Source organism: Pipistrellus kuhlii, unplaced genomic scaffold (genome assembly GCF_014108245.1).
Source record: "Pipistrellus kuhlii isolate mPipKuh1 unplaced genomic scaffold, mPipKuh1.p scaffold_m20_p_19, whole genome shotgun sequence".
NCBI lineage: Eukaryota > Metazoa > Chordata > Mammalia > Chiroptera > Vespertilionidae > Pipistrellus > Pipistrellus kuhlii.
The window spans coordinates 17,472,812-17,497,669 of NW_023425504.1; the positions used below are offsets into that span (position 1 = coordinate 17,472,812).

Below are 24,858 nucleotides of genomic sequence, written 5' to 3' on the forward strand. Positions count from 1 at the left end.
AGGAAGTATGCAGTAGGCAGTCAATCAATGGTTCTCTCTCATCATTACATTTCTGTCTCTCCCTCTCCCTTCCTCTCTGAAATTAATAAAATATATTTTAAAAAGAAAGAAAAAAAGTAATGCTTTCCTGTTCCTCTCCCTAAATTCAAAAGTGCTGAAAGGGTTAAGTTCTTTGTCTTTACTGATAAAACCCAATATACAGAGATACAAATAGTAAATCTGCAAGTAGCATCATGTGCAATATGTTCTTCTTACAATAACAATCAAATTTACAAACAAATTAACTGTGAAGTCTGAAGGACATTCTGTAGTTTTCACACTGGGCCTTCCTCTCCTGCTGATAGATGACTTTGACTGTAAATTGAAAACTGGAAGTGGTTAAACGTTCCATGTATTCACAAGTGCCATTTCCAAAATTGAGGCTTCAGAGAGGAGATGCAAGAAAGGGTCGATGGAAACTCAGAGCAATTATGCCTGTTATTAAGATGAGGTAGTGGCAATTATACAGCAGACTCAGAAAGTGTGTACGTGCTGATTGCTCTAAGGGAGCCTGAAAGAACAAATTTTTATAGCACCCATCAGGCCTTGGGTCTCTGGAGGAAATAAAGATTTTCAGCCATTCTGTCAGTGTGCTTTTGGACAGAGCTTATGGCCTCAGGAACCATCTTGGAAAGGATATATGCTTTTTTTCTTAATGAGCTTGGATGAAACTCTTATATAACAGGAAGGCTTTGTTCACTATTTCTTTCCTCTAGGTCCTAGGATAACCATTCTCAAACTTTTTGAAAGTATTTATTGTTGAAAGTATTTGGTGTCGGGACTCATTTACACTTCTAAAAATTATTGGGAACCCCAAAGAGCTTTTCTTTATGTGGGTTTTATCTGTCAATGTTTACCTTATTAAAAATTAAAGTTGTTAATTTTTTTAAAACACAAAGTTATACTAGCCTTAGGTACTATCTGGAAACATCCATTGTACACTCATGAGAAAGTATAAAAGTCAAATAATATTATTTAAAAATAGTATTGCCCTGGCTGGTGTGGCTCAATTGGTTGAAGCCTCATCCCGTACACCAAAAGGTCTCAGGTTCAATTCCCTGACAGGACACATGCCCAGGTTGCCGGTTTGATCACTGGTTGAAGTGGGTGCGGGAGAAAACCGATCAATGTCTCAGACACAGCAAGGTTTCTCTCTCTTCCTCTCCCTTCCTCTTTCTAAAAATCAATAAAAACATGTCCTTGAGTGATGATGATGATGATGATGATGATGATGATAAATAATAGGTTTGACTCACATACCTTCTTGAAAAAGTCTTGGGAATCCCCAAAGTCTGCAGACCAAAATAGAAATACTATATTTCGTCAATTATAAGACACTGTGGATCATAAGACAGCATCAATTTGATAGCTTTGGGTGACAGGGGAAATTGCCCCATTAAATGTATGCATTGATTATAAGACACAGACTCACTTCAGAAAAGTTAAACTATGGAGGGAGTAGGAAATGCACATCTGACAACTGAGAAAGTATGGAAACTGCCACTAACCTGAGTGAGTCTCTGGAAATCCAGATTTGCTGAGTCAAACATGTTGATGAAAAATAGCTCCCTTTTGCTTGCCTCAGCTGCCTGCGCCCATCGCTGCTAGTAGCTCGAGCCCTAACCCCATCCACCTTGAGAGCCGCTGCTCCTTTGGTGTTTGGTCATGGCGGCTCATGGCCATGGGTCATATATACGAGATGCTTTCATGGATTAAAAATGTTACAGTCAATGAAGCACTAATGCTTTCATTCAACATTTACCAACTGTAACACCATATCCTGAGAATACAAAAATGGATGAGATCTCATCCCTACCCTTGAAGACTCATAGACCTCATAAAGAATATAGGAAGGCAAACAAGTATTTACAGTATAATAGAGGAGCTATTTCTGAATGAGTCATGGAGCTAGAAGAACAGTTGAATAAATACCCAAAGATAGAGCACTGTGTATTTAAGAATGCTTAAGGTTAATCACTTAGTTGAAGCAATTAGTCATCCTCTTAATAAAGGGCTGCCCTATTGGACTATACCACATCTGTTTGTCACTTTCAGACATTAATTTATTTCAATTTAATTTAATTTTGAAAACACAGGGGATCTATGCAGTGATGTAAAACTAGAATTTTGTTCAACCACTTTGGCCATAATGGTGTAGACAATAGTACCAGTCAAGAATAAAGCTTAACAGAACATTTTCTTCATTGTGACTAGATTCATCTGAGAAAAACAGAACCTATCCCCCAACATAACAATGGCAAAATCAAGATAGCAGCCAATCATCTGGGAGTCAGGCTCCTGTATTTCCACCCTCGTCATCCTAGCACATAACTTCCATTACATGGCCACCTCATGGTCTAGGATATCTACTAAAATTCTCACCGGTATATCCATATTGCAATTTGGAAAAAAGGGCAAAAAGATGTTTCTTCCAGTTATGCCAGCTCTCCTTTACCAGCTTTTAAAAACAAGAATATAAAAGTGTGGATGTTTCCACATTTTTTCTTACTTGTGGTTGCATTGAATTTGATCACATGGTTATAAATAATTGCAAATAAGGCTGAAATGTCTTCTATTATAGAGAACAGTGTTCCCAGATGAAATATTGGGGATTTACTACTAAAGACGAAGGAGTGAATGATGATAGGGTAGGACTGGAGCTAGTAGTCTCTACTGCAGTCATCTTAGTAACCACAAATTCAACATTGTTTTGATCTTGAAACTGTCTGATCTTCTTCAAAGTTATAAAAGCCTTTTAGAGAAAGTTTGGTTTTCTGCAGTTGGAAAGCATGATAAAACCTTTTTATGTGATGACCCCTATTGATATTACTTTTAAAAAGTGGAAATTATTAGAAGATGAAACATACCAGGACTACCTTGGGGTTGTTTTGTTTTGTTTCACTTTGCTTCCTCCACTCCCAAAATGTTTTAGGAACACTGATGTAGATGTAATTTAATCTATAGGCTATACAGTATAATGATTCTAAAGCACAGTCCAATTGTGACTCTTGGTTAGATTAATGATTCTGGCTATTCGTCTGCAATGAATAATTCGACTAAAGTGTCAGTTATTCTGATTGGGCAGCCATGGAGACAGACCATGCTGATGCATTTGACCAAAGGTTGAGAGGTTCTTCAAACTCTCCAGCCATGATTCAGAGAAACACAAAAGCGTGGATCTGAGATAATGGGAAATAATTTGCTGATTGACAAGTCCATGTAGTCCTGATATATTTCATCTTCTAATAATTTCCACTTTTTAAAAGCAAGATCAATAAGGGTCATCACTCTCAAAGGTGCTGTGGTGTTTTGCAACTGCAGAAAACCAAACATTTCTCCAGACGGCTTTTTCCTTCTTTTATAAAAGCTCAGACAATATCAGTGTCAAGAAATGAGAAGGCCATTTGGAAACTGACAAAAAGTGATGCTAACAGTCTGCAATTACCAGCTCTTAGAAGCATAGGGAAATCTACATGGCACTGGCAGAACACCTGGCAAAGAGCACTCAGTCCTGTCGCTGTATCTTCTCCAAGGCTAGCCTACTACAGAAGAAATAATCATATTCTTCTTGATAATTCTTATTGAAGAGGCCTCAGAGATAAAAATCAAACCAAGTTGTTTTTCAAATGAGCTGTAAGGCTAGAAATGTAGTAAAGCAGGGAGAATCAAAATGTCATATTTGGGATAGGGATAGAAGGCCTTTTGGCAAACAACTTGATTTTTACAGCACAGTTGAACTTTGAGAAAAGTTATTAGCGCTTGGTGGCAATTATAAAAGATAGTAACAGCCATGATAGTTTTTGAGGCTCTTCCATTAAAATGGATGAAATGGAACAGTAATGTTTACTGATCTATGTCACTAGCAACCCCTTGTATATACTGGAAAATCAAGGAAATTAAGTCAGCAAAAGATTATAAACTCTGTGAGGGAAGGATCCAGTCTATCTTGTTTAGAGTTGGCTCCCTAATGCCTAGCTTAGTGCCTAAAATGGGATAAACAGACATTCATTTGCAGAATAAAAGAAGTTAATTAAAGTAGCATGTTTTGAACTTGGAATTGTATCAAGTATACTGTTACTGATAACAGTGGGGAATACAAGTAATAAGCTAAAATGCTAGCCTGAAATTGTCTAGAAAATATATGTGAAATAATATGCCCCAATATAAGCCAAATATTTCTTGGCAGACCCATAGCTTAGAAGGATTCTCAAATAATGGAATAAATGATCAGGTGGAAATATCTGGTGACAGAAGCAAGGGAAATATTAACAGAGTATGACTATATTATTGTGTCTAGGAGTTCATGTAGTAGCCAAGGAAGAGAACATTGAGGTAGCCAGACAGGGACCAGAAGAAATACAGGCATGTTCTATCATTATAATTATAATAAAATAGCCTTTATAGACTTCTTTCTGTGTACCAGGCACTGTGCTAAGTGCTGTGTATAGATTTTTCTTGAGAAGATATTATTGCTATACACAATTTCTAGAAATGAAACTGAGGCTCAGAGAGGTTAACTGATTTGCTCCAAGAATGCAAAGCTAGTAAATAATAAGTAGAATTTTGAACCCAGGAAGTCTTGACTCCAGAGTCTGAGCCCCTAACGACTTTCTTCTACTACATCTGAGTCTTTGTCTAGGAGAAAGTATATAACTTCATTGCATTCTCAAAAGGCTCTGTAATTCAAAAGAAAAAAAAAAACTTTTTTTAAGTATGAGAAGCAGTTTTCCAGATTGTCAGCACCATGAAGGCAGGGACTATGTCTACCCAGATCAGCACTCAGATGTTTGTCAGGTGCTTGAATGAAAGACTGTTTAAATGGATGGAGGTACTGGTAAATAGATGGCCTGTAAATAGGTTTTCCTGCATCATCAGGCTGGTCTCCCTTCAGTCTGTGCCCCAAACTGCAGCCTAAGTGATCTTTCTAAAATACAAAACTGACCGTATCAGCCCCCAACTTTAAAGACCTTCACTGACTCCTCAACACCACAGTCTAAATCTAAAGTTCTTAGTAAAGCAGCCCTCCATGATTTGGGCCAGTGGTTCTCAACAAGAGATAATTTTGCCACTCAGGGAACATTTCTGGACATAATTTTGGTTGTCACAACTCAGGAGCAGGTGCTACTGCTATCCAGTAAATCGCTGCTAATATTTTATCATGCACACGGCATCCCCACAACAAAGAACCATCTGGCCCCAAATGGCAATAGTGCCTCAATGGATAAATTTTAACCTTGTCCCTGGAAAACATTTTAACTTCATTGGCCACCACTACCCACCCTACTTTATTTCTAGTAATCCCAGACCATCGTTCCTTCCCTCGCTCTCATAGATTTCATGCTTCTATCCATTTGTTCATACTTTTCTCTCAACTGAGATCATTCTTTCCATCTTGCTTCTTCTCAATACCTGTGCTTCCTCCTTCAAGATTAAGTTTACACGTTTCTTTTCTAGAAGTATTTCTCCAAATCGCTTCCTCTGTGCTCTTATGGGCATATGTCTGCCATGTTATTTAACCACATTATTTTGAAATGACCTATTTCTGTATCTGGCTTAACTTTGAAATAATCAAGGGCCAGGAACCTGTTTTATTTACTGTTATAAGAGTGCCTGGCACAAAGTAGGACCCACAGAGCATTGAACTGAAAGATAATACATGAGAAAGACAAATTGCTCAACTGGTAATGAGTTTTGATCTTCTCAGCCAAAGAGAGCACCCCCTTAGAGCATCCCCACAAAGTAAAGGAGAGGCCAGACTTGGTGAAGAGAGTGTGAAAGAATATGTTCACTCTTCTAGATGAGAAATCAGACGGCATAGAGGCAAAGAACACATATTAATAGTTTCTTTCCATACAAAGAGCTTGACATGTAGGAAGCACTCAGTAAACAGTAGTTACTTTCTTTTTGTGTGTGTGTATGTGTATTAAGGTATTATATGTGTACATATACTACCATTGCCCCTCACCCCACTCCTATACATGCTCTCACCCCCCAGAGTTTTGCATCCATTGGTTATGCTTATATGCATGCATTCAAGACCTTCAGTTTATCTTTTAGCTCCCCTACCTCTCCCTAACCTTCCCACTGTAATTTGACAGTCTATTTGATGCTTTACTGACTCTGTATCTATCTTTTCGTTCATCAGATTATAATGTTCTTTATTATCCACAAATGAGTCAGATCATGTGGTATTTTTCTTTCATTGACTGGCTTATTTCACTTAGCATAATGTTCTCCAATTCTATCCAAGTTGCTGCAAATGATAAGCATTCCTTCTTTTTACAGCAGAATAGTATTCCATTGTGTAGACATACCATAGTTTTTTGATCCAGTCATCTGATATCAGGTACCTAGGCTGTTTCCAAATCTTAACTATTGCAAAATGTGCTGCTATGAACATAGGGGTGCATATATCCTTTCTGATTGGTGTTTCTAGTTTCTTAGGATATATTCTTAGGAGTGGGATTACTGAGTCAAATGGGAGTTCCATTTTCAGTTTTTTGAAGAAATTCCATACTGTTCTCCACAGTGGCTGCACCAGTCTGCATTCCCACCAGCAGTGCATGAGGGTTTCTTTTTCTCCACATCCTCGCCAACACTTGTCATTTGTTGATTTATTGATGATAGCCATTCTGAAAGGTTTGAGATGGTTCCGAATTGTCATTTTGATTTGCTTCTCGAGTAATTAGTGACTTTGATGTTTTCATGTGTCTCTTGGCCTTCCTTCTGTGTTCCTTCGAAAAGGTTCTATTTAGGTCCATTGCCCATTTTTTTATTGGATCTTCCTTTTATTAAGTTGTATAAGCTGCCTGCAGATGTTGGGGATTAAACCTTTATCAGTGATAACATTTGCAAATATGTTCTCCCATACAGTGGGCTTTGTTGTTGTTTTGTTGGTTTCTTTTGCTGTGAAAAAGCTTTTTATTTTGGTGTAGTCCAATTTGTTTATTTTCTCTTTAGCTTCTATTGCCCTAGGAGCAATATCAGTGAACAAATTCTTTTGGCATATGTCTGAGATTTTGCTGCCTGTGGATTCCTCTAGTATTTTTATGGTTTCCTGTCTTATGTTTAAGTCCTGTATCCATTTTGAGTTTATTGTTGTAAGTTTATTATTGTTTATTGTTGAGTTTATTGTTTATGGTGTAAGTTGGTGATATAGTTTCATTTTTTTTTTGCATGTATCTTTCCAATTTTCCCAACACCATTTACTGAAGAGACTGCCTTGGCTCCATTGTATGTACAAGCCTCCTTTGTCAAATATTATTTGAACATAGTGGTTTGGGTCAATATCTTGATTCTCTATTTTATTCCATTGATCCATATGTCTGTTCTTGTGCCAGTACGAGGCTGTTTTGAGAACAGTGGCTTTGTAATACAGCTTGAAATCTGGTACAGAGATCCCTCCTACTTTGTTCTTTCTCAAGATTACTGTGGTTATTTGGGGTCTTTTTTTATTCCAGATGAATTTTTGGAGAGTTCTTTCTGGTCTGTAAAATATGCCATTGCTATTTAATGGGGAGTGCATTGAATCTATAGATTGCTTTGGGTAGAATGGACATTTTAATGATGTTGATTCTACCAATCCATGGTATTTTCTTCCATCTGTTTATGTCTTCCTCTATCTCTTTTTTCAGTGTTTTGTGGTTTTCCGCATATAGAAGTTACTTTCATTAAAGGCTCAGATGAGTGGGCCTGTAATTTTATAGATGTTAATGATTAAGAACAGTTCAAAGGAAGGGGTGGCAACTATTTATATTTTTAAAGTAGGTCAATTTAAAGAATATTAAGTCAATAATAGTGTGAGTATTGTACAGGTAAAGCAAAATTCATGAAGACGTTAATGTGGGAAACAGAGCTGAAAGGAAACTATAGGGTGTCCCAAAAAATGTATACACAATTTGAATGATGATAAAGTCAGTATTTATTACCATAGAGTTCACTTTCAAAAAAAAATTTTTTAAATCTATATAAATGAATAATTTTTTTGTCAACACCTGTTTCCAAACTGATTACCATTCTGGACCAGGCATTGCTGATAATGTGAATGGAGTCACAAACATCAAGAATCATTTAGTTTGGTATTTGTACACCCTCAATTCATCAACAGTTGCCAATTTTGTACTGTAAACTTCATCTTTTATGTGTTCCCATAAAAAGTCTAGTGGATAAATTTTCTTTGTTCAAAGCTTAGTCTGGTTTCACCCATTATTTCAAATCAGTTAAACCTGAAGAGGAGTAAAATTTGAGCTATCAGCTTTTAAAGTATGTATACATTTTGGGGGACACAGCCTGTATATTTAACTAAACTGGATTCCTTCTTGATCTAAAAGTCTATGACTTTGAAGCTGTTATTAATGTTAATACCACTTATCATCCCTTAGGCACTGGGCTGAACACTTTACATCACTATCTCATTTAACCCACTTGAGAGTAACCCACTGTAAAGTAACTCTCAGAAGTTAGCTAGATTATCATTAGCCTCTTTTCCTTGTTACAGATGAGAGAATCAGAGACTCCTAGAGGAGACCTCATTTGCCTAGGGCTGTATACTGGTTAAGGAAGGACCCAGCCTTCAGACTGTTAGAGAGAGCCCAAGTGTACAAATTATAGTCTATGTCTCCATTGTGGGGTTAAGTTTATAATTGAGGGATTTTTTTTCTACTTCAGTCTAATCAAGGGCTCATCTTTAGATATAGCTTTTACACATGGATTTTTCCCTCTAGGATTCTGCCACTTTATAAACTACTACTTAGGTCAAAATTAGCTAGATCTTTAAAGCAACCATGGGACTGGCTGACCTGCAAGTCAAGTCCCTTTAAGGCAAATTTTTGATTAGCAAAAGAAGACATAGTGCTGTCAAGGCCTGACTTCCAGAAGGAGAGCTCCTTTCTGCTCAGAGTTGTTTCTTAGGGCAGGTTGTTGGGATGTGGGCACGCCCACCAGCTGGCAGCTACACTGGTGACCTTTCATGCTAGTTTAGTTTAAATACATTTTGACATTTTAAATAAATTAATGTATTTTTTCAAGGTGGGGCAACCACTACAAATTAGGCCAAGTGGTTTGCCTGTAGGCTAGGTCACTAGCAGAGTTTCCAGAGCTTAACTGTTGTGCATACATCTTTTTCTGCTCCCATGGCCCAAACAGAAATGTGTATTTCTCCACAGAATCTACTTGGATAAATGCCAGCAGCCCTCAGGGATTACTCTCAGCCCCACCTCAGTAGCATATAAATATTGGGACTCTGCAACTAATAGATGCTAATTCTGACTGCCAGCAGCTCACAGACTCCATTCCATGTTAGCTGGTGTTAAGGAAATGCCTTGGTAGGAAATATAGTGTTTCTATTATGTGGGTCTAAAGCACCAGTTCCTTGAAAAATTACCTGGAAATGGGAGTATTTAACAAGAGAAGGATATAAAAGGAATTGACAACCTGAGAGAGGTGAAAAGGTCCAGTTTCTGAAAAGACAGATCCTAGACTACTAAGTAGCCACACATCTTTCATCTGAGTGGATTTCATAGACAAGCTGCCCAGCCAAATCAAATGGGAATTATAGGGATTCTGTGCAGCTGGTAGAGAAAGTGTCTCAGAAGCACAAAGGTCACTTTAGTTACAGGAAACTGCCAGAGGGTGACTTATTTGATGGAAAAGAAAACAAACAGACACAATAGCTGGTGTATTTTTGAGCTAATATTAAATCTAATAAACATGACACCAATAGTATTGACTTAAATCAGTTGGGCAAGTTGGAGAATTTAACAGCTTATCTTCCAACGACTAGCCTTTATCTCAGAGGCAGCATTGACAGCAGCGAACAGAGTCTGAAACATGTCCTTCTCTGACTCCTGCCAGGTGTGTTGTCCCTGGCCTCTGTTCTGACCTCAGCTTTCAGACTGGGGATAATTAGAATGTCATTTCTGCCGGCTTTGTTTTTTCTGGGTCATTGACTTCAGACTCGATCAAAATAGGAGTGTTGTACTGAAATAAATACATTTCCTCTTTCTCAGGCAGCCCCAGCTTATTTCCATAGACAGCTTCTGTGCAAGCATGATGGTGTATATCGAGGTCCCAAGCGGGGTCACATGGTGGAGGAGGAGTCGGCACCCTCTGCAGTAGCAGGCGCTCATTGTCGCAGTGGCAAAGCACTGATGTGCAAAGCCCTCAGACAGACGTGCTGAGGAACACATCAAGGCAAACTGCTCTGGGAGCTGTTAAAGCTGGTGTTTAATGCTTATCCAAAGGCCTCTGTCTGAAAGGCTCTGTAGAACATGTACAACACAAGCTTAACTTTATACTCCATTAGCATTCAAATTCCTAGCTGCCCAGAGGCATATGGTGCCAACCAGAGAAGGCCAGTCTATGAGGAGGTTGAGGGCACACAAAGACATGGAGACAGAATGAGGTTGCTGGTTGTCTGGGAGAGACACTCGGAGACAGGGAGCAAAGATCCCTGAGTGGTGCTACAGAGGAGGTCAAACAAAACCTTTGTCTCCTTTACAGTATCACTAGTTGCCCTCCATTAAAAGACAGAATTAGAGGGAGCGCCTTATCTCAGACTGACCTTTATCTACTTGATTGCTGAGTATAAGGCCTCTTTCATCCAGGGAAATAGTGTGCCTCAGAATGCAATGACAATCTGAATCTTGTTTTCAAACATTCAGATTCATTAAGAAAAACAAAGCTTTCTTTGGGCATTCATTCAAGACACAAGAAGAATAGCTACATTACTGTTACTATCTTGAGCAGGAAAGGGACAGATTTTTCTGCCTTTGCCTGGGCTAGGAGATGAGAAATAAAGTACAGAATAAGTTAGTGGTGGGGTGAGAGGGCACATAATACAGTTCTTTGAGAAGTGCCCAGTGATAAATAGTAGCTATCAAGGAGATGTCAGGACAGACATTGGGCTAATTCCTGTGTCCAGAAGGAAACTAGAGTGGAGACATGTTTGGTTAGTCTGTGGATCCCAATGTCTACCACATGTTACAAGGTACACATACACACACCAATCCTTGTTTCTAATTTCTAAATGTGTCTCAAATCCATTTACTTTTCTCCATCCTAGTTCAGGCCAGTATCATCCCTCACCTGGACCACTGCAGGAGCCTCTAAACCAGTGGTTCTCAACCTATGTGAATTGTAATGTAAATATCTATGTTTTCTGATGGTCTTAGGCGACCTTGCTAGCAGTCCTCAACCTGTCGTGACCCACAGCTTGAGAACTGCTCCTGTAGAGCCTAAGACCATCAGAAAACACAGATATTTACATTACAATTCATAACAGTAGCAAAATTACAGTTATGAAGTAGCAACAAAAATAATTTTATGGTTGGGGTCACCACAACATGAAGAACTGTATTAAAGGGTCACAGCATTAGAAAGATTGAGAACCACTGCTCTAAACTATCAGCCTGCCTGCCATCTCTCCTCCTCCTCCATTTTGGTTTCAACAGAAGCCAGTGTGATTCCTCTAGTACCTAAATATGACTATGGCACACTCCCACTTAAAGCCATTCAGCAGTTTCCCGCAGCCAGAATAAAGCTAGACATGTATATATCTCCATTTCCTTGTGTATTAGTTTGCTAGGGCTTCCTTAACAAAGTACCACAGACAGTGTGGCTTTAACAAAAGAAATTTATTTTCCCACAGTTTTGGAGGCTAGAAGTTTAAGACTAAGGTGACAACAGGTTTGGTTTCTCCTGAGGCCTTTCTCCTTGGCATGCAGAAGACCAATCTCTTACATGGGATTTTTTTTCCTCTGATAATACCCTGCTTCCTGACTCCTAGTCTGGGTTAAGTGCTCTCATACTCTCTCTGTTGCCTCCTTCTTCATAACATGGACAGTAATGTTATGGTTGTTTTGAATCTCCAAAGCCTATCACAAAGCTTAGCACAGAGAAGGTACTCAGGAAATATCCAATGAAAGAACTAATCAAACTGTTTCTTTGCTGAGCAAAGGGAGATATGCAGTGTACCAGGTCAATTAGAATTCCAAATCACCAATTGATGTGCTGTACGTGAATATGCCAGAAGATGGATGCTAGGTCTATGCCAATGGAAGGTCCTGCCCCAAAGGTTGCTATTAGAGTAAAATCTGGTTTCTTTAGCATTCTGTTTTCTAGAAGTCTCTATAACTTTGCTCTTCCATGCATCTACAGGACAGTGAGAGACATTTGCGTATGATTGTGACACAGAGGCCCTAAAGCACTGGTCCTCAAACCTTTGTGTGTATTACAATCACCTGGAAGGCTTGTTAAAACACAGCTGGCTGGCCTCCCAACCCAGAGGTTCTGATTCAATAGGTCTAAGTTGGAACCTATTGAGAATTCACATTTCTAACGAGTTCCTAGGTGATGCTGTTGTTACTGGTCCAGAGACCACACTCTGAAAAACACTGTTCTAGAGCAACAATTTTCAACCAGTGTGCTGCAAGAATTTTTAAAACATGCAGTACCTGACTAGTCAGGAGCACTAACCTCTTTTCTCTTACAGTGTTAAATGATAAAATGATAACAGCCAACACAGTAGCCATTTGCTGTGAATGCCCTGTCTTGAACCATAAATATGTAGGTCATATAATGATCACGTTACACAATAAGGTTGCATCTGATTGGTTAATTCTTGGTACCAGAAATCCTTATATACAAGTATAGGCACCTGATTTTTTAAAAAGCCACTTTGGAGCAAAAAGGGTAAGTAATTACTATTATATATTTTGTAAATCAATCAAAATTATACCTATTTTGTCAGATTGGCAAAATATATAATGTATTTTTGGTGTGTTGCAGAATTTTAGTAATTAGTTTACGGGTGCCATAAGATGAAAAGGGTTGAAAATCGCTGCTCTAGAGGACCCTTATTGCAAAAAAAAAATTATATTATGCTTGAAATGTTATAAATGATAGATATTTTTACAGAACATTGGATTAATCATCCTCCTGCAACTTTGAAGGCAGCACCAACATTGCTGAAATTCTTGAGACAAGAGCAACCAATAAGCCAGTTTTTTTTCCAAGGTAAAACTGCCCCTGGAAAGATATTATAACCTAATAGTGCGTGTTCTGTTCTTTTTGCAGGTGCGGTTAGAGTGGCCAACAGACCTTGCAGTCAATCCCATGGACAATTCATTGTATGTCTTGGATAACAATATTGTGCTACAAATTTCTGAGAACAGGCGCGTGCGGATCATTGCAGGGCGCCCCATTCACTGCCAGGTGCCAGGTATCGATCATTTCTTGGTCAGCAAGGTGGCAATTCACTCCACTTTGGAGTCAGCGAGGGCCATCAGTGTCTCCCACAGCGGCCTGCTCTTCATAGCTGAAACAGACGAGAGGAAAGTAAACCGCATTCAGCAAGTTACCACCAATGGGGAGATCTCCATCATGGCTGGTGCCCCCACTGATTGTGATTGCAAAATTGATCCCAACTGTGACTGTTTTTCAGGTATGACCTTTTTAGCAATTCACCAGCTCCCCCTCTCTGTTTTCAAAAGAAAAACATGCATTGCATCTGGAAACTCCAAAGGAAAACCAAAGTGTTGCTTGTTAACATTAATATGAGCTAGTGGAGAAAGCAGTGCGTTGGGGGTCAGATAGCCTAGCATCTGATTGTTCTGCAGCTGACACACTGAGTGGCCCCAGGAAAGCCACAAAATCTTTTTACTACTTGCTTACTTTATTTGTTAAATAGAGGTGTCATTTGTCTCAATTATATCATCTTCCTGGTTTGAGGATAGACTGATGTAAATACAAATATTGATAACTCGTAAGAAGTTAAGACCATTATACAAGTGTAGGACCATAATGGTATTTGTACTTTGGAGAAAGATAAACTAGGTAAAACCTACATTTAGTAATTTAGCTCAGGAAAAATATTACTTCCCCTAGGTCAGTGGTCGGCAAACTGGGGCTCTGTTGACTAATGAGTTTGCCGACCACTGGTAGACTAAATGTTACCGTGTAGTTGGAAGCTGTGAGGATTAGGCAATTGTGGCATGTTGTGTGCAAAGAGGTAAAGGGTAGTATATGACAGTGGTTGGCAAACTCATTAGTCAACAGAGCGGCAAACCGTGGCTCACAAGCCGCATGCAGCTCTTTGGCCCCTTGAGTGTGGCTCTTCCACAAAATACCACGTGCAGGCGGTATTAGTTTATGTGTGCCATAAGTTTAAATATCTTAAAAGCCAACACAAAAGTCAACAAAAATGAGTCTGACTCATTTTTAAATACCTGACTAGGGATCAACACATTTATGTGTGCCATAAGTTTAAATATCTTAAAAGTCAACACATTTAGAAATATCTTAAACATTCGCAGGGATGCACACATGTACAGTGCGATTGAAACTTTGTGGCCCATCACAGAAGTCGGTTTTCGGCCTGGGACAGTCTATTTTGAAGAAGTAATTCTAACGCCAAGCCACACTCAAGGGGCCAAAGAGTCGAATGTGGCTCTCGAGCCGCGGTTTGCTGACCACTGCCATAGGTGACTGCTTTCCAAATTGACAGCATGTGCTATTTGAAATCCAAAGGGACTAGGAACAGACTGCTTTGGAGACACATGGGTACAATTAAAACTTTACAGCAATGGAGGGGGTCTCAAAACATTAATCTGCTACTTCCATTGTTGTTATTTCCAAAACTTTCTCCATAATCATCAGTGACCTTTACTTTCAGTTGAAATGGAGGAGGGAGGAGAAAGAAAGAAAAAAAAAAAAAAGAGCCTTTCCCCCATAACATGAAATGGATATTCCAGATAGCAAACAGTCCTCAAAATGTCAATAGATATATTTGTTGCAGGGACGTGAAAAATCCCTCCAAGCTGCTTGCAGCCCTTAATAAACTGCTCATCTAGGCCCAAATGGTTCTCTTTTAACCTTTGCTTTTACTTGGGCCAGCGAACTCTAGAGCAGCTTGGTCGATATGACTTTTGATCAATATTTCCAATGTTTTCCTGGACAGTTTTATAGTTATTTTGCTAATTTATATTTTTAATTCAAGACAAATCTAATATCTATTCTAGTTATCAAATTTGATGTTCTGAATCACTGTTGCACTTACACACTTAGTGTACTTTGACAAAGGTGACAATGGGAATTAGCTGAAGAAAGGTCCTCTAGGCACAGTGGATTGGAAAGGTCTGAAATAGATCCTATAAGCATTGGCAGGCATTAAGTCTCATGGATTTCCAGCCAAATTTTGTTGGCTGTTATTATTTGCTGGGGGGGGCGTTGTTTTTTGTTGTTTTTTGTTTGTTTGTGTGTTGTTGTTGTTGTTGTTTTGTGTGTGTGTGTGTGTGTGTGGTGTGGGTTTTTTTTGTTGTTGTTTTTTGTTTTGTATCTTGCAGTACAATAGATACTGAACAGCAGGATTGAGGACTTCACCAAATTAGAGTTACTGAGATAATTATTCAATAGATCTTGCTGTTTATCTTCATTGGTACTGACTCAAAAATTTTGAATAATGGATTTCAAATTTGTCAAGGAGGACATGCGGAGAATGCTGGCTAACTGTTCCCTTTCAAGTTCTTCTTGATGCACAGTGATTTCTGTACACTGCTTTTTCATACAAATGCTTATGATGACAATTGTTAAAATCAGGGTCTTTCTCCCACAGGTGATGGTGGCTATGCCAAAGATGCAAAGATGAAAGCCCCTTCCTCTTTAGCAGTGTCACCTGATGGCACCCTCTATGTGGCTGACCTTGGGAACGTTCGAATTCGAACCATTAGTAGGAACCAAGCCCACCTGAATGACGTGAACCTTTATGAGATTGCCTCACCTGCTGATCAGGAACTCTACCAGTTCACCGTCAATGGAACCCACCTGCACACCTTAAACTTGATAACAAGGGACTATGTGTATAATTTCACCTACAGTGCTGAAGGTGACTTGGGCGCCATTACCAGCAGCAATGGCAACTCTGTGCATATTCGCAGGGATGCAGGCGGGATGCCCCTTTGGCTTGTAGTGCCTGGCGGGCAGGTGTATTGGCTGACCATAAGCAGCAATGGAGTCCTGAAAAGAGTATCAGCCCAAGGCTATAACCTGGCCTTGATGACCTATCCAGGAAACACTGGGCTTCTGGCTACCAAAAGTAATGAAAATGGATGGACAACCGTTTATGAGTAAGTTTCTAATTCTCAGCATAGGCTTTGTCAGGTTTTTGTTTGAAGTCATGTTATAGTAGGAAAATGGGTTAGTTCTTGCTGGTTGTTACATGCTAGTTTCTCCTAACAAACACAATAAAAAAATGTCAGGAAGGAAATTTAACCCAATTCCTAGGGTTTGGACCCATTTCTCCACAGCAGTTTTGCAGAGCATAGTAATAAAAACATAGACCAAATGAAGAATTAAGGGTGGCACTGCAGGAAACTGGAATAATGTAGAAGTACATGTACTCAAGAAACTTACAGCATAGCTTAGACAAGAAGATAACATTTTATTTAAGTAACTAAACTAGAAAAATGTTTGAAAGCAGCAAAGAGGCAGCATGGCTTAACTAGTATTTCTTGATCCCTGTGGGGTTTAATGAATGAATAAATGAATGTGTGCCCAACTTAGCCAAGCCCAGCCCAATGGTGGGAGGTCAGTGGGAAGTTAGAACATAAGAAGTGGACCCTGGGAAGCAAGTGTGAAATGATGTTGAGGCAAGTGCAGAATGGGAGAGGCTGCACTTCATTGGCTACTTCAGTGAAATGTGGAGCCAATGCTCCTGTGCAGGGTTGGGCTTCCTCCTTTCCTTGCATTAGTCAAATAACCAGACACATGTCAGCATTCATAGACTGGATCTGTGATAACTTTGTTTAACAAGGCATTAACACAAGATGTGTCTGACAGTGAGCTACAAGGAGGTGTCATGACACAGAAATAAAGACCATTGTCCTTGCCTTTTAAAGCATGGACAACCTTGTTTGCAAGTTAACACATTTAGGAAGCTAGTCTGCCAGCACTCAGCAAATATCTTTCCCACAAAGGGAACTGCTGAATTTTTAAGCAATTTCCTGGGTGAAGATCATCCATGGAATCTGAACCTCTGTGTCTGAAATGCCATTAATGCGAAGAATTTGACCAGTGGAGATATTAAGCATAAGGGGTTCCAAGCGTGACTATTCTGTGAGGATATAGAGAATATGAATAGAAAGTGTCCAGACCCAGGAAACCCTCCTAAGGAAAGGGACAAAACAATTGGCCTTCAAGTTTTGGCTCATTTCCCAAAGAACTGCCACTTATACAAAAGAGCTGGACAACTATTTCAGTTTCACTTAGAAAAATGTATTCAGTTGTTTCTGTTGCAAGTCTTCCTGTATTTTTTGATATTTTTCTCTTACATCTTAATAACAGTAATAAAAGCCACTATTCACTGAAGCTGTGCTATGTGTCAGGTACTGGGGTAGGTGATTTATATACACTATTATTTTTATGATTCCCCCCAAAAAAATATTATGACTGTTTTATAGATGATGAAACTGAGGCACAGAATGGTTAACTTGTCCTGATTCTCACAAATGTCCAGCATTCAAACTCCGACAGTGTGACTCATTTTTAAATACCTTAAGAAAGATGAAGTGGACACAGATAGTGGGAAGGTGAGGACATGTGCTGGGGGGTAGGGATGGCCGGAAAGAGGTCAATGGGAGAAAAGGGAGAGATGTGTAATACTCTATGTCAGTGTTTCTCAAACTTCTCTCATGATGAGAATCACCTGGTGGAGTTGTTAAAATACAGATTCCTGAATCCCAACTAAGAAGCGCTAAACTAGAATTTTTGGGAACATATAGGTAAAATTGCACTAGTTAAGTATACAATTTTACCTATATGTTCCCAAAAATTCTAGTTTAGCGCTTCTTAGTTGGGATTCAGGAATCTGTATTTTAACAACTCCACCAGGTGATTCTCATCATGAGAGAAGTTTGGGAAACACTGCTCTATGTAATACTTTAAACAATAAAGAATCTTAAAAAAAGAAAAAGAAAGAAGGAAGGAAGGAAGGAAGGAAGGAAGGAAGGAAGGAAGGAAGGAAGGAAGGAAGGAAGGAAGGAAAGAAAGAAAGAAGAAGAAAGAAAGAAAGAAAGAAAGAAAGAAAGAAAGAAAGAAAGAAAGAAGAAAAGAAAAGAAAAGAAAAGAAAAGAAAAGAAAAGAAAAGAAAAGAGAAAAGAAAAGAGAAAAGAAAAGAAAAGAAAATGGTTTAAGTCCCAACTAGTTTTTAAAAAAACCAGATTAGTCATTCATTTATTTATCAAACCATCACATTATACACTTTAAATATATACCATTTTAGCCCTGGCCAATGTTTCAGTGGTTAGAGCATTGATCCACATGCCAAACAGTCTTGAGTTCGATTCCCCATTAAGGGAACTTACCTGGGTTGCAGGTTCCATCCCTGCACATATGGGAGGCAGCCAATATATGTGTCTCTCTCACATCAGTGTTTCTCTCTTTCTCTAAAAAATCAATGGAAAAGCCTTACCAGTGTGGCTCAGTGGTGCCCTGTTTGATTTCCAGTGAGGTCACATGCCCAGTGTTGCAGGCTCAATACTCAGTAGGGGGACATCCAGGAGGCAGCCAATCAATATTAATGTTTATATCTCATCAATGTTTCTATCTCTCTCTCCCTCTCCCTTTCTCTCTCTCTAAATAAAAACACATTTTTTAAAAATCAATGGGAAAAAAATATCCTCGAGTGAGGATTAATCATTTTATTTGTCAATTATACCTCAATAAAGCTAGAGGGAAAAAACACAAAGTAACCCATTTGTGAATTCATTTATTTATCCAATAAATGTTTCCTGAGCACCTCCCCGTGCCAGGCATTGTTCTGGTGTCTGTAATACAGACATCAATAAGCCAGATAAAAATCTCTACCTTCATAGAGCTTAAGTTGTACTAGAGAGAGACGAGTAAAATGTACAGAACTTCAGATGGTGTAAATTCTAGGGAGAAAATAAAGCAGGGTATGGGAGATTAAGAATATGAGGCAGGCCCTGGCTAGTGTTGCATGGGCCTGTGCACTGAAGAGCTGAGCGTTCAATTGCTGGTCAAGGGCATGTACCTGGGTTGCAGATTTGATCCCCGGTCCCAGTCAGGGCACATGCAGGAGGCAATCAATTGATGTGTCTCTCTCACATGGCTCTCTCTCCCTCTCCTCTCCCTCTCTCTCTCTCTCTCTCTCTCTCTCTCTCTCTCTCTCTCTCTCTCTCTTTCCCTCTTTCTCTCTCCATCCACCCCCAGTTCTTCCCACCCTTCCACTCTCCCTAAAAATCAATGGGAAAAATATCTTTTATCCTTGGGTGTGGATTGGCAACAAAGAAAAAAGAATATGGGGCAAAAGGGTTTTTATTTCAAGTTGGGCAGTCAGAGAAAGCCTAACTAAAAAGGTAACATTTGAGTACAGTAGTTCCCTTTATCCCTGGTTTTCTATCAACAGTTTCCTTTATCTATGGTCAACCATAGTCTGAAAATACTAAATGGAAAATTACATAAATAAGTCCCAATTTTTAATTGTGTGCTGTTCTGAGTAGTGTAATGAAATCTCGTGCCCTGCCACTCCTTCCCACCTGGGACATGAATCATCTTTTTGTCCAGCATATTCATGCTATAGATACTCCTTGCCATTGGTCAGTTAGTAGCCTTCTCGTTATCAGATTGACTGTCAAGATATGAGTATCTCAGTGCTTGTGTCCAAGTAACCCTTATTTTACTTAATAATAACCCCAAAGCCCAGGAGTAGTGATGCTGGCAACTCACATATGCCAAAGAGAAGCTGTAATGTACTTGCTTCCTTTAAGTGAAAAGGTGAAAGTTCTCAAGTTAATAAGGAAAGGGGGAAAAGCATGCTGAGGTTGCTAAGATCTATGGTAAAAACAAATGTTCTACCCATTAAATTGTGAAGAAGGAAAAAGAAATTTGTGCTCATTTTGCTGTCGTATCTCAAACTGCAAAAGTTATGGCCACAGTGTGTGGCAAATGCTTAATTAAGATGGAGAAGCCATTCAATTTGTGGTTGGAAAACATGGACAGAGAGAGACCATATTCACAGAACTTTTACTACAGTATACTGTTATATGTTCTATTTTATTATTAGTTATTGTTGTTAATCTCTTACTATGCCTAATTTATAAACTAAACTTTATCATAAGTATGTACTATGTATAGGGAAAAACAGTATTTAAAAAGGGTTTGGTACTGGCTGTGGTTTCAGGCATCCATTGGGGGATCTTGGAACATGTCCCATGTGGATAATGGAGGACTACTATATATAAATACCTGTAGGAGGTGAGGGAGTGAGCCATAAGGATATCTGGAGGAAGGAAGAGAGAGACAACCCAGGCAGAAGGAACAGCAAGTGCCAAGGCCCTGCAGCAGGAACAAACCTGATTTGTTCAGGGAATAGCAAGATATGGGTAAGGCAGCCACTGTGACTGGAGTGCAGTAAGAGTAATGGGAAGATGAAACCTATGAAGTAACAGGGCTACTTCAGGTAGAACTTTGTAGGTCTCTGTAAAGACTTTGATTTTTATTCTGAATAAGAGGTGGAACCACTGGAGAGTTTTGACTAAAGGAGTGACACATCTGGCTTATATCTTTAAAGGATCATTCTGTATTGAAAACAGATTGTATGGTGGAAGCAGAGAGGATTTGCAATAATCCAGGCATAAGATGGTGACTTAGATGAGGGAGTGAAGGCAGTAAGAAGCTATAAATTCCTAAATATATTTTGACAGATCTGTCAAGACAGATCTGACAGATTGGATGTGGGTGTGGGAGGAAGAATGGTCAGATATCTTCAAATATTTTTTGGCCTGAGTAACTGGAAGTTGAAATTTTCATTTACCAAGATTTGGGGGCTGGGGGGACTATGCAAAGAGTAGGTTATGCCAGGTGGGAGATCGGGAGTTCAGTTTTGGATATGATCAGTTTGGTTAGGCATCCAAGTGAAAATAGAACCGTACACACGCTGGCACACATTCCAACCAGGAATGGAACCTGCAATCTGGATATGTACCCTGACCCAGAATCGAACCCATGACCTTTCTGTGTATGAGACAATGAACCAACCAACTGAGCCACACCAGCTAGGGCAAACCACTGCCCCTTCTTACCCACATATAGAGAAATGAGCAGTTTCTAACCTGCATAATATAACTAATTCTTCTTTTGGTCTGCTCTGCACAAAATCTGCCTTTCACTTTTATCCTCAATGTGTTAGCCAGCTGTGAACACTTTTTCAAGTGTTTCCTTGTCCTTTGGAAGTTGGGGACCACAGAATAGGACCGACTATTCTAATCAGGGTTAGAGCCACCCTGACATAGTAGAGCTGGCCTTGCCACTACCACCAGGCTCTTTTAAAAGAAGTTGAGCCTTTCCCTGAAATGAGAGGGAGGCTGGCTGCCTTCTGTGGCCAAAGGGGACAAATGGTTTGCCAAGGTAGAAATAGAATTTCTGTTCTGAGATGAGACACAGAAAAAGAGAAACAGAGACAGAAGCAAAATTTGGCAGGATGGAGGGTGGCTACAGAAAGGTAGCTAAAGCAGTAATCCATTCAACTTTCCATGATCTGAAGCCATGGAGAGGAGAAATGACACAGATGTCTGTGAACACTGCATAATCCACATGAGATTTTAAAATGCATCTTGTGCAGTGGTAAAATGTGGGCTTGTCTTGTGTAGTGTGATGTTGTTTAAATAGTCCATTGATTTTCATAATTTCGTTTGACTTGGACCAGGATCAAAATTGCACACCTCAAAGTATTAGTACTTGATGCTTGACTGCCCCTAAATGTCCTGAGTGTCAGGGGAAAAGCTGACCAGAGAAACTGCTAACCGGGAGGTGACTGTCAAGGCAGGAATATTGGCTGAAGGAGACAGGGGTTCTGGCCTAAGGGGCTGCCAGGCTCCTAATTGCAATGACCCTGCCACAGCTAAAGCCTGAGGGAGGGGCACTGCTACTCACATGGTAGGCAAGCCTTCTTTGCCCCTGAAGCTGCAAGAGTAGCCAGGATGCCCTTGCTTGTTTCCCAAGCAGTGCCCTGGCAAAGGCATCCGCTACACTAAACTGAAAAGGTCCCAGACCGAGGCCAAAAGCGTCAGTTGCGGCGCTGCTGCTGGTCCCAACTGAGCTGACAGTTCCTCAGGCCCTTGCCCTTTGTGGGAGCCCAACACTTAAAAGAGACTGTGCATTTACATGATCTCTTAACCCCTGGTCTTCTGTTCTCTCTGTTTCTGAACTTTGTTAGTATATCCCCCATCCTGTCCCTTCCCCACTCCCCCCCCAAAAAAAAAAAATAATGCATTCACTGATAACTTAGAAAAGCCTTCATTATAGCTCTAGACTGTTTTACAAATGCTCAGTTTTATGGATGGTGGCTAATGAGGGATTCTCCCTCCTCCATGATAAGATTAAAAGGGGACTGGGGAAGGGGATAAAGTAAACAAACCATGTCTCTGAATGAGAGATTTGCCTAGGCATAGGATGTGAGTCCCATGTAGAACTGGTTATGTGAATGAATAGTCCAAACACATCAGAATGTTTCCAATGCTTTCTAAAATCTCAGAGTAGGGAGGGGACTAAGGCACCATGTGGTCCAGCCCCCTGCTTCCTGTTGGGCAAAGGATTTCTATTAAGTAAGGCAAACATAGAGTGGCCAGCTGTTCCTTACAACCTCCAGACAGACAACACCTTTGCACAGTCACCTCTCTTTGTGCTTTGTGCCCTTGGTAAGGAGCAAGAATGGGCAGACAGAATTGTTGTGGGTCATGCTAGGGAAAATTGCAATAGAAGCAAGGAGTGAACAGGAGGAAGAGAGGCTGCTGGCCAAAAAAGCTTTCAGAGGCTGGTGGGGAAGATTAGCTATGTGGCACAGGGCATCGATGTAAGTTGAGCCTGGCCTCTCAGCACCACCATAGATGGCTCTATCTATTCTCTAACCATACTGACACTTATATCCACCCCATCTTCTCCATTTCCACTAGCAGCCTCTTTTATTGCACTTATTCAACAAGTATAGTGCCTATCTTCTCTGTGCCAGGCCTGAGAATACAGAGATGAATGAGACACTGTACCCTCCCTCTAAAAATTTGAGTTTACAAAGAAAAACAAGTCCCAATAATGGGCTATCACAATATATTTAATAAAGGCAAAAATAAAAATCTACCATCTTCTCTTACGCAGACTGAGGCTGCAGCCTCCCAACAGGCTTCCTACTTCATAGCTCCCCTTTCAAGATTCACTGCCACCAAAGCACTGCTTAAAACATCCTGTTCTCCCCCTGAAAATCTCTCTATTGTCCGCTGACTATTTGATTTCCTCCGGAGTCTGGTACTCTGATTCCAGCATGCCTTTCCAGCCTTATCCCCCACTTCCCTCCTAGAGGAATGTTGTGCTTCTGCTACCCCATCCCTTCAATGGACATCCCACCCACCTGTGTGCTTTATTTCATGTAATCACCTCTGGAATGCCTTCCTCCCTCCCCAATCTCTACTTAGCAAGGGATTGAGCTTTACCTCTCCTACAGGATTCAGATATCACTTCCTTCTCTTCCTTCTCCTATTCTGCTTAGCCCAGTGCCTTGTCTACATAAGTACATGGCAATATTCTGGCATTAGAATGAGTTGTATGTGCATCTTATCCACAACAAATGAAGATAGAAGGGCATTATTGACTTGGAGCTGAATCATAGGAAGCCAAATGTTATTTGTGAGGAAAAGGAACACAGAATTTCTGAAAGAATGCTTATTAGATTGCTCAGGTTTCTGGCATGAGGGGGTAAAGAGGGTCTGTTTGCATTTAAAAAAAAATAAGTAATGAATTGTTCTTCTGTAATATTCAATATTTTCCTGAAAGCAAAGGTGAAGGAGCTTCTAGTTTTTCCTCTGTGTGGTTTAGCTGTGGCTTCAATTGTCCTCAAGGAAAAGGACAGGCTATCCCTTATGAGAAAATATCAGACCCAATATACTTTTCATAATACATAAATATCATCTCCCCAACTAAACTATATGTGCCTCAAGGACAATAATGAGTTCAGAATTTCCTTTACAGATTCTTTTACTTCATGGGGACATGTGTGGGCATGCACATAGTGGAACTCTCTAAAATCGGAACAGAAAGGAACAATTTGATGGCATCTCCTCTTACCAAACCCACTTTTGATACCTATGAAGGCCTGGTCATTGTCTGATGGCACAATTTACTAACCAGAATTTGTAGGCCTGGTTATGTGAATGCAACTCCCTATAGGGGAGGAGGAGCAGGTAGCTACCATGTTCATCCCGAGGGGATCAGTGGCAGCATATTGGCTTGTATTTACTCTCTGCACCGAAGGATGCAAGTACCAAAGGGAAACACACAGCATAGGAAATTTTGATTAAACTTATTTCTCAGACATTCTATCTGGAAACATTCCCCTATCATGATGTGAGCAGTACCTCAAGCAAGACATAAGAAATCAAAGGCTCCCATTATTTTTTATCTACTTTTGAACAATCTTTCCAAAGTTGTGGGATCTACCTGTCACTTTTACTTTGGAAGTAACCCCACAGAAAAGAGGTGGGTCTGTGTGTTTTGACCAGGGACCATATAAATGATTGAGCATATGAGAGACACCATACTGCAGATACCAGCAAATGCAATTGCTTTGACTGTGACTAGCAAAATTGGGGCACATGAGTGTGTTGAGGAATAGATGGCTTTGGGTTTTTTTTATTTATTTTCCTTCCATTTTGTTGTGATATAATTGATATATTGTATAATTTTTAGGTATACAGTATTACTGGACTTACATTTATTATTAAATGACTACCACAATAAGTTTAGCTAATATTCATTATC

The 24,858-nt window shown here is 39.8% G+C and overlaps 1 protein-coding gene across 1 annotated transcript in view; it reads left to right on the forward strand.

Annotated features, from left to right (window-relative positions):
• Positions 1 to 24,858, forward strand: part of TENM1 (teneurin transmembrane protein 1) — a 938,436-nt gene that overhangs the window by 882,021 nt on the left and 31,557 nt on the right. Inside the window, exons 27-28 of the mRNA XM_036443384.2 lie at positions 13,114 to 13,480; positions 15,650 to 16,160. Coding sequence (XP_036299277.1) covers positions 13,114 to 13,480; positions 15,650 to 16,160 — 878 coding nt within the window. The remainder of the gene's footprint in view (positions 1 to 13,113; positions 13,481 to 15,649; positions 16,161 to 24,858) is intronic.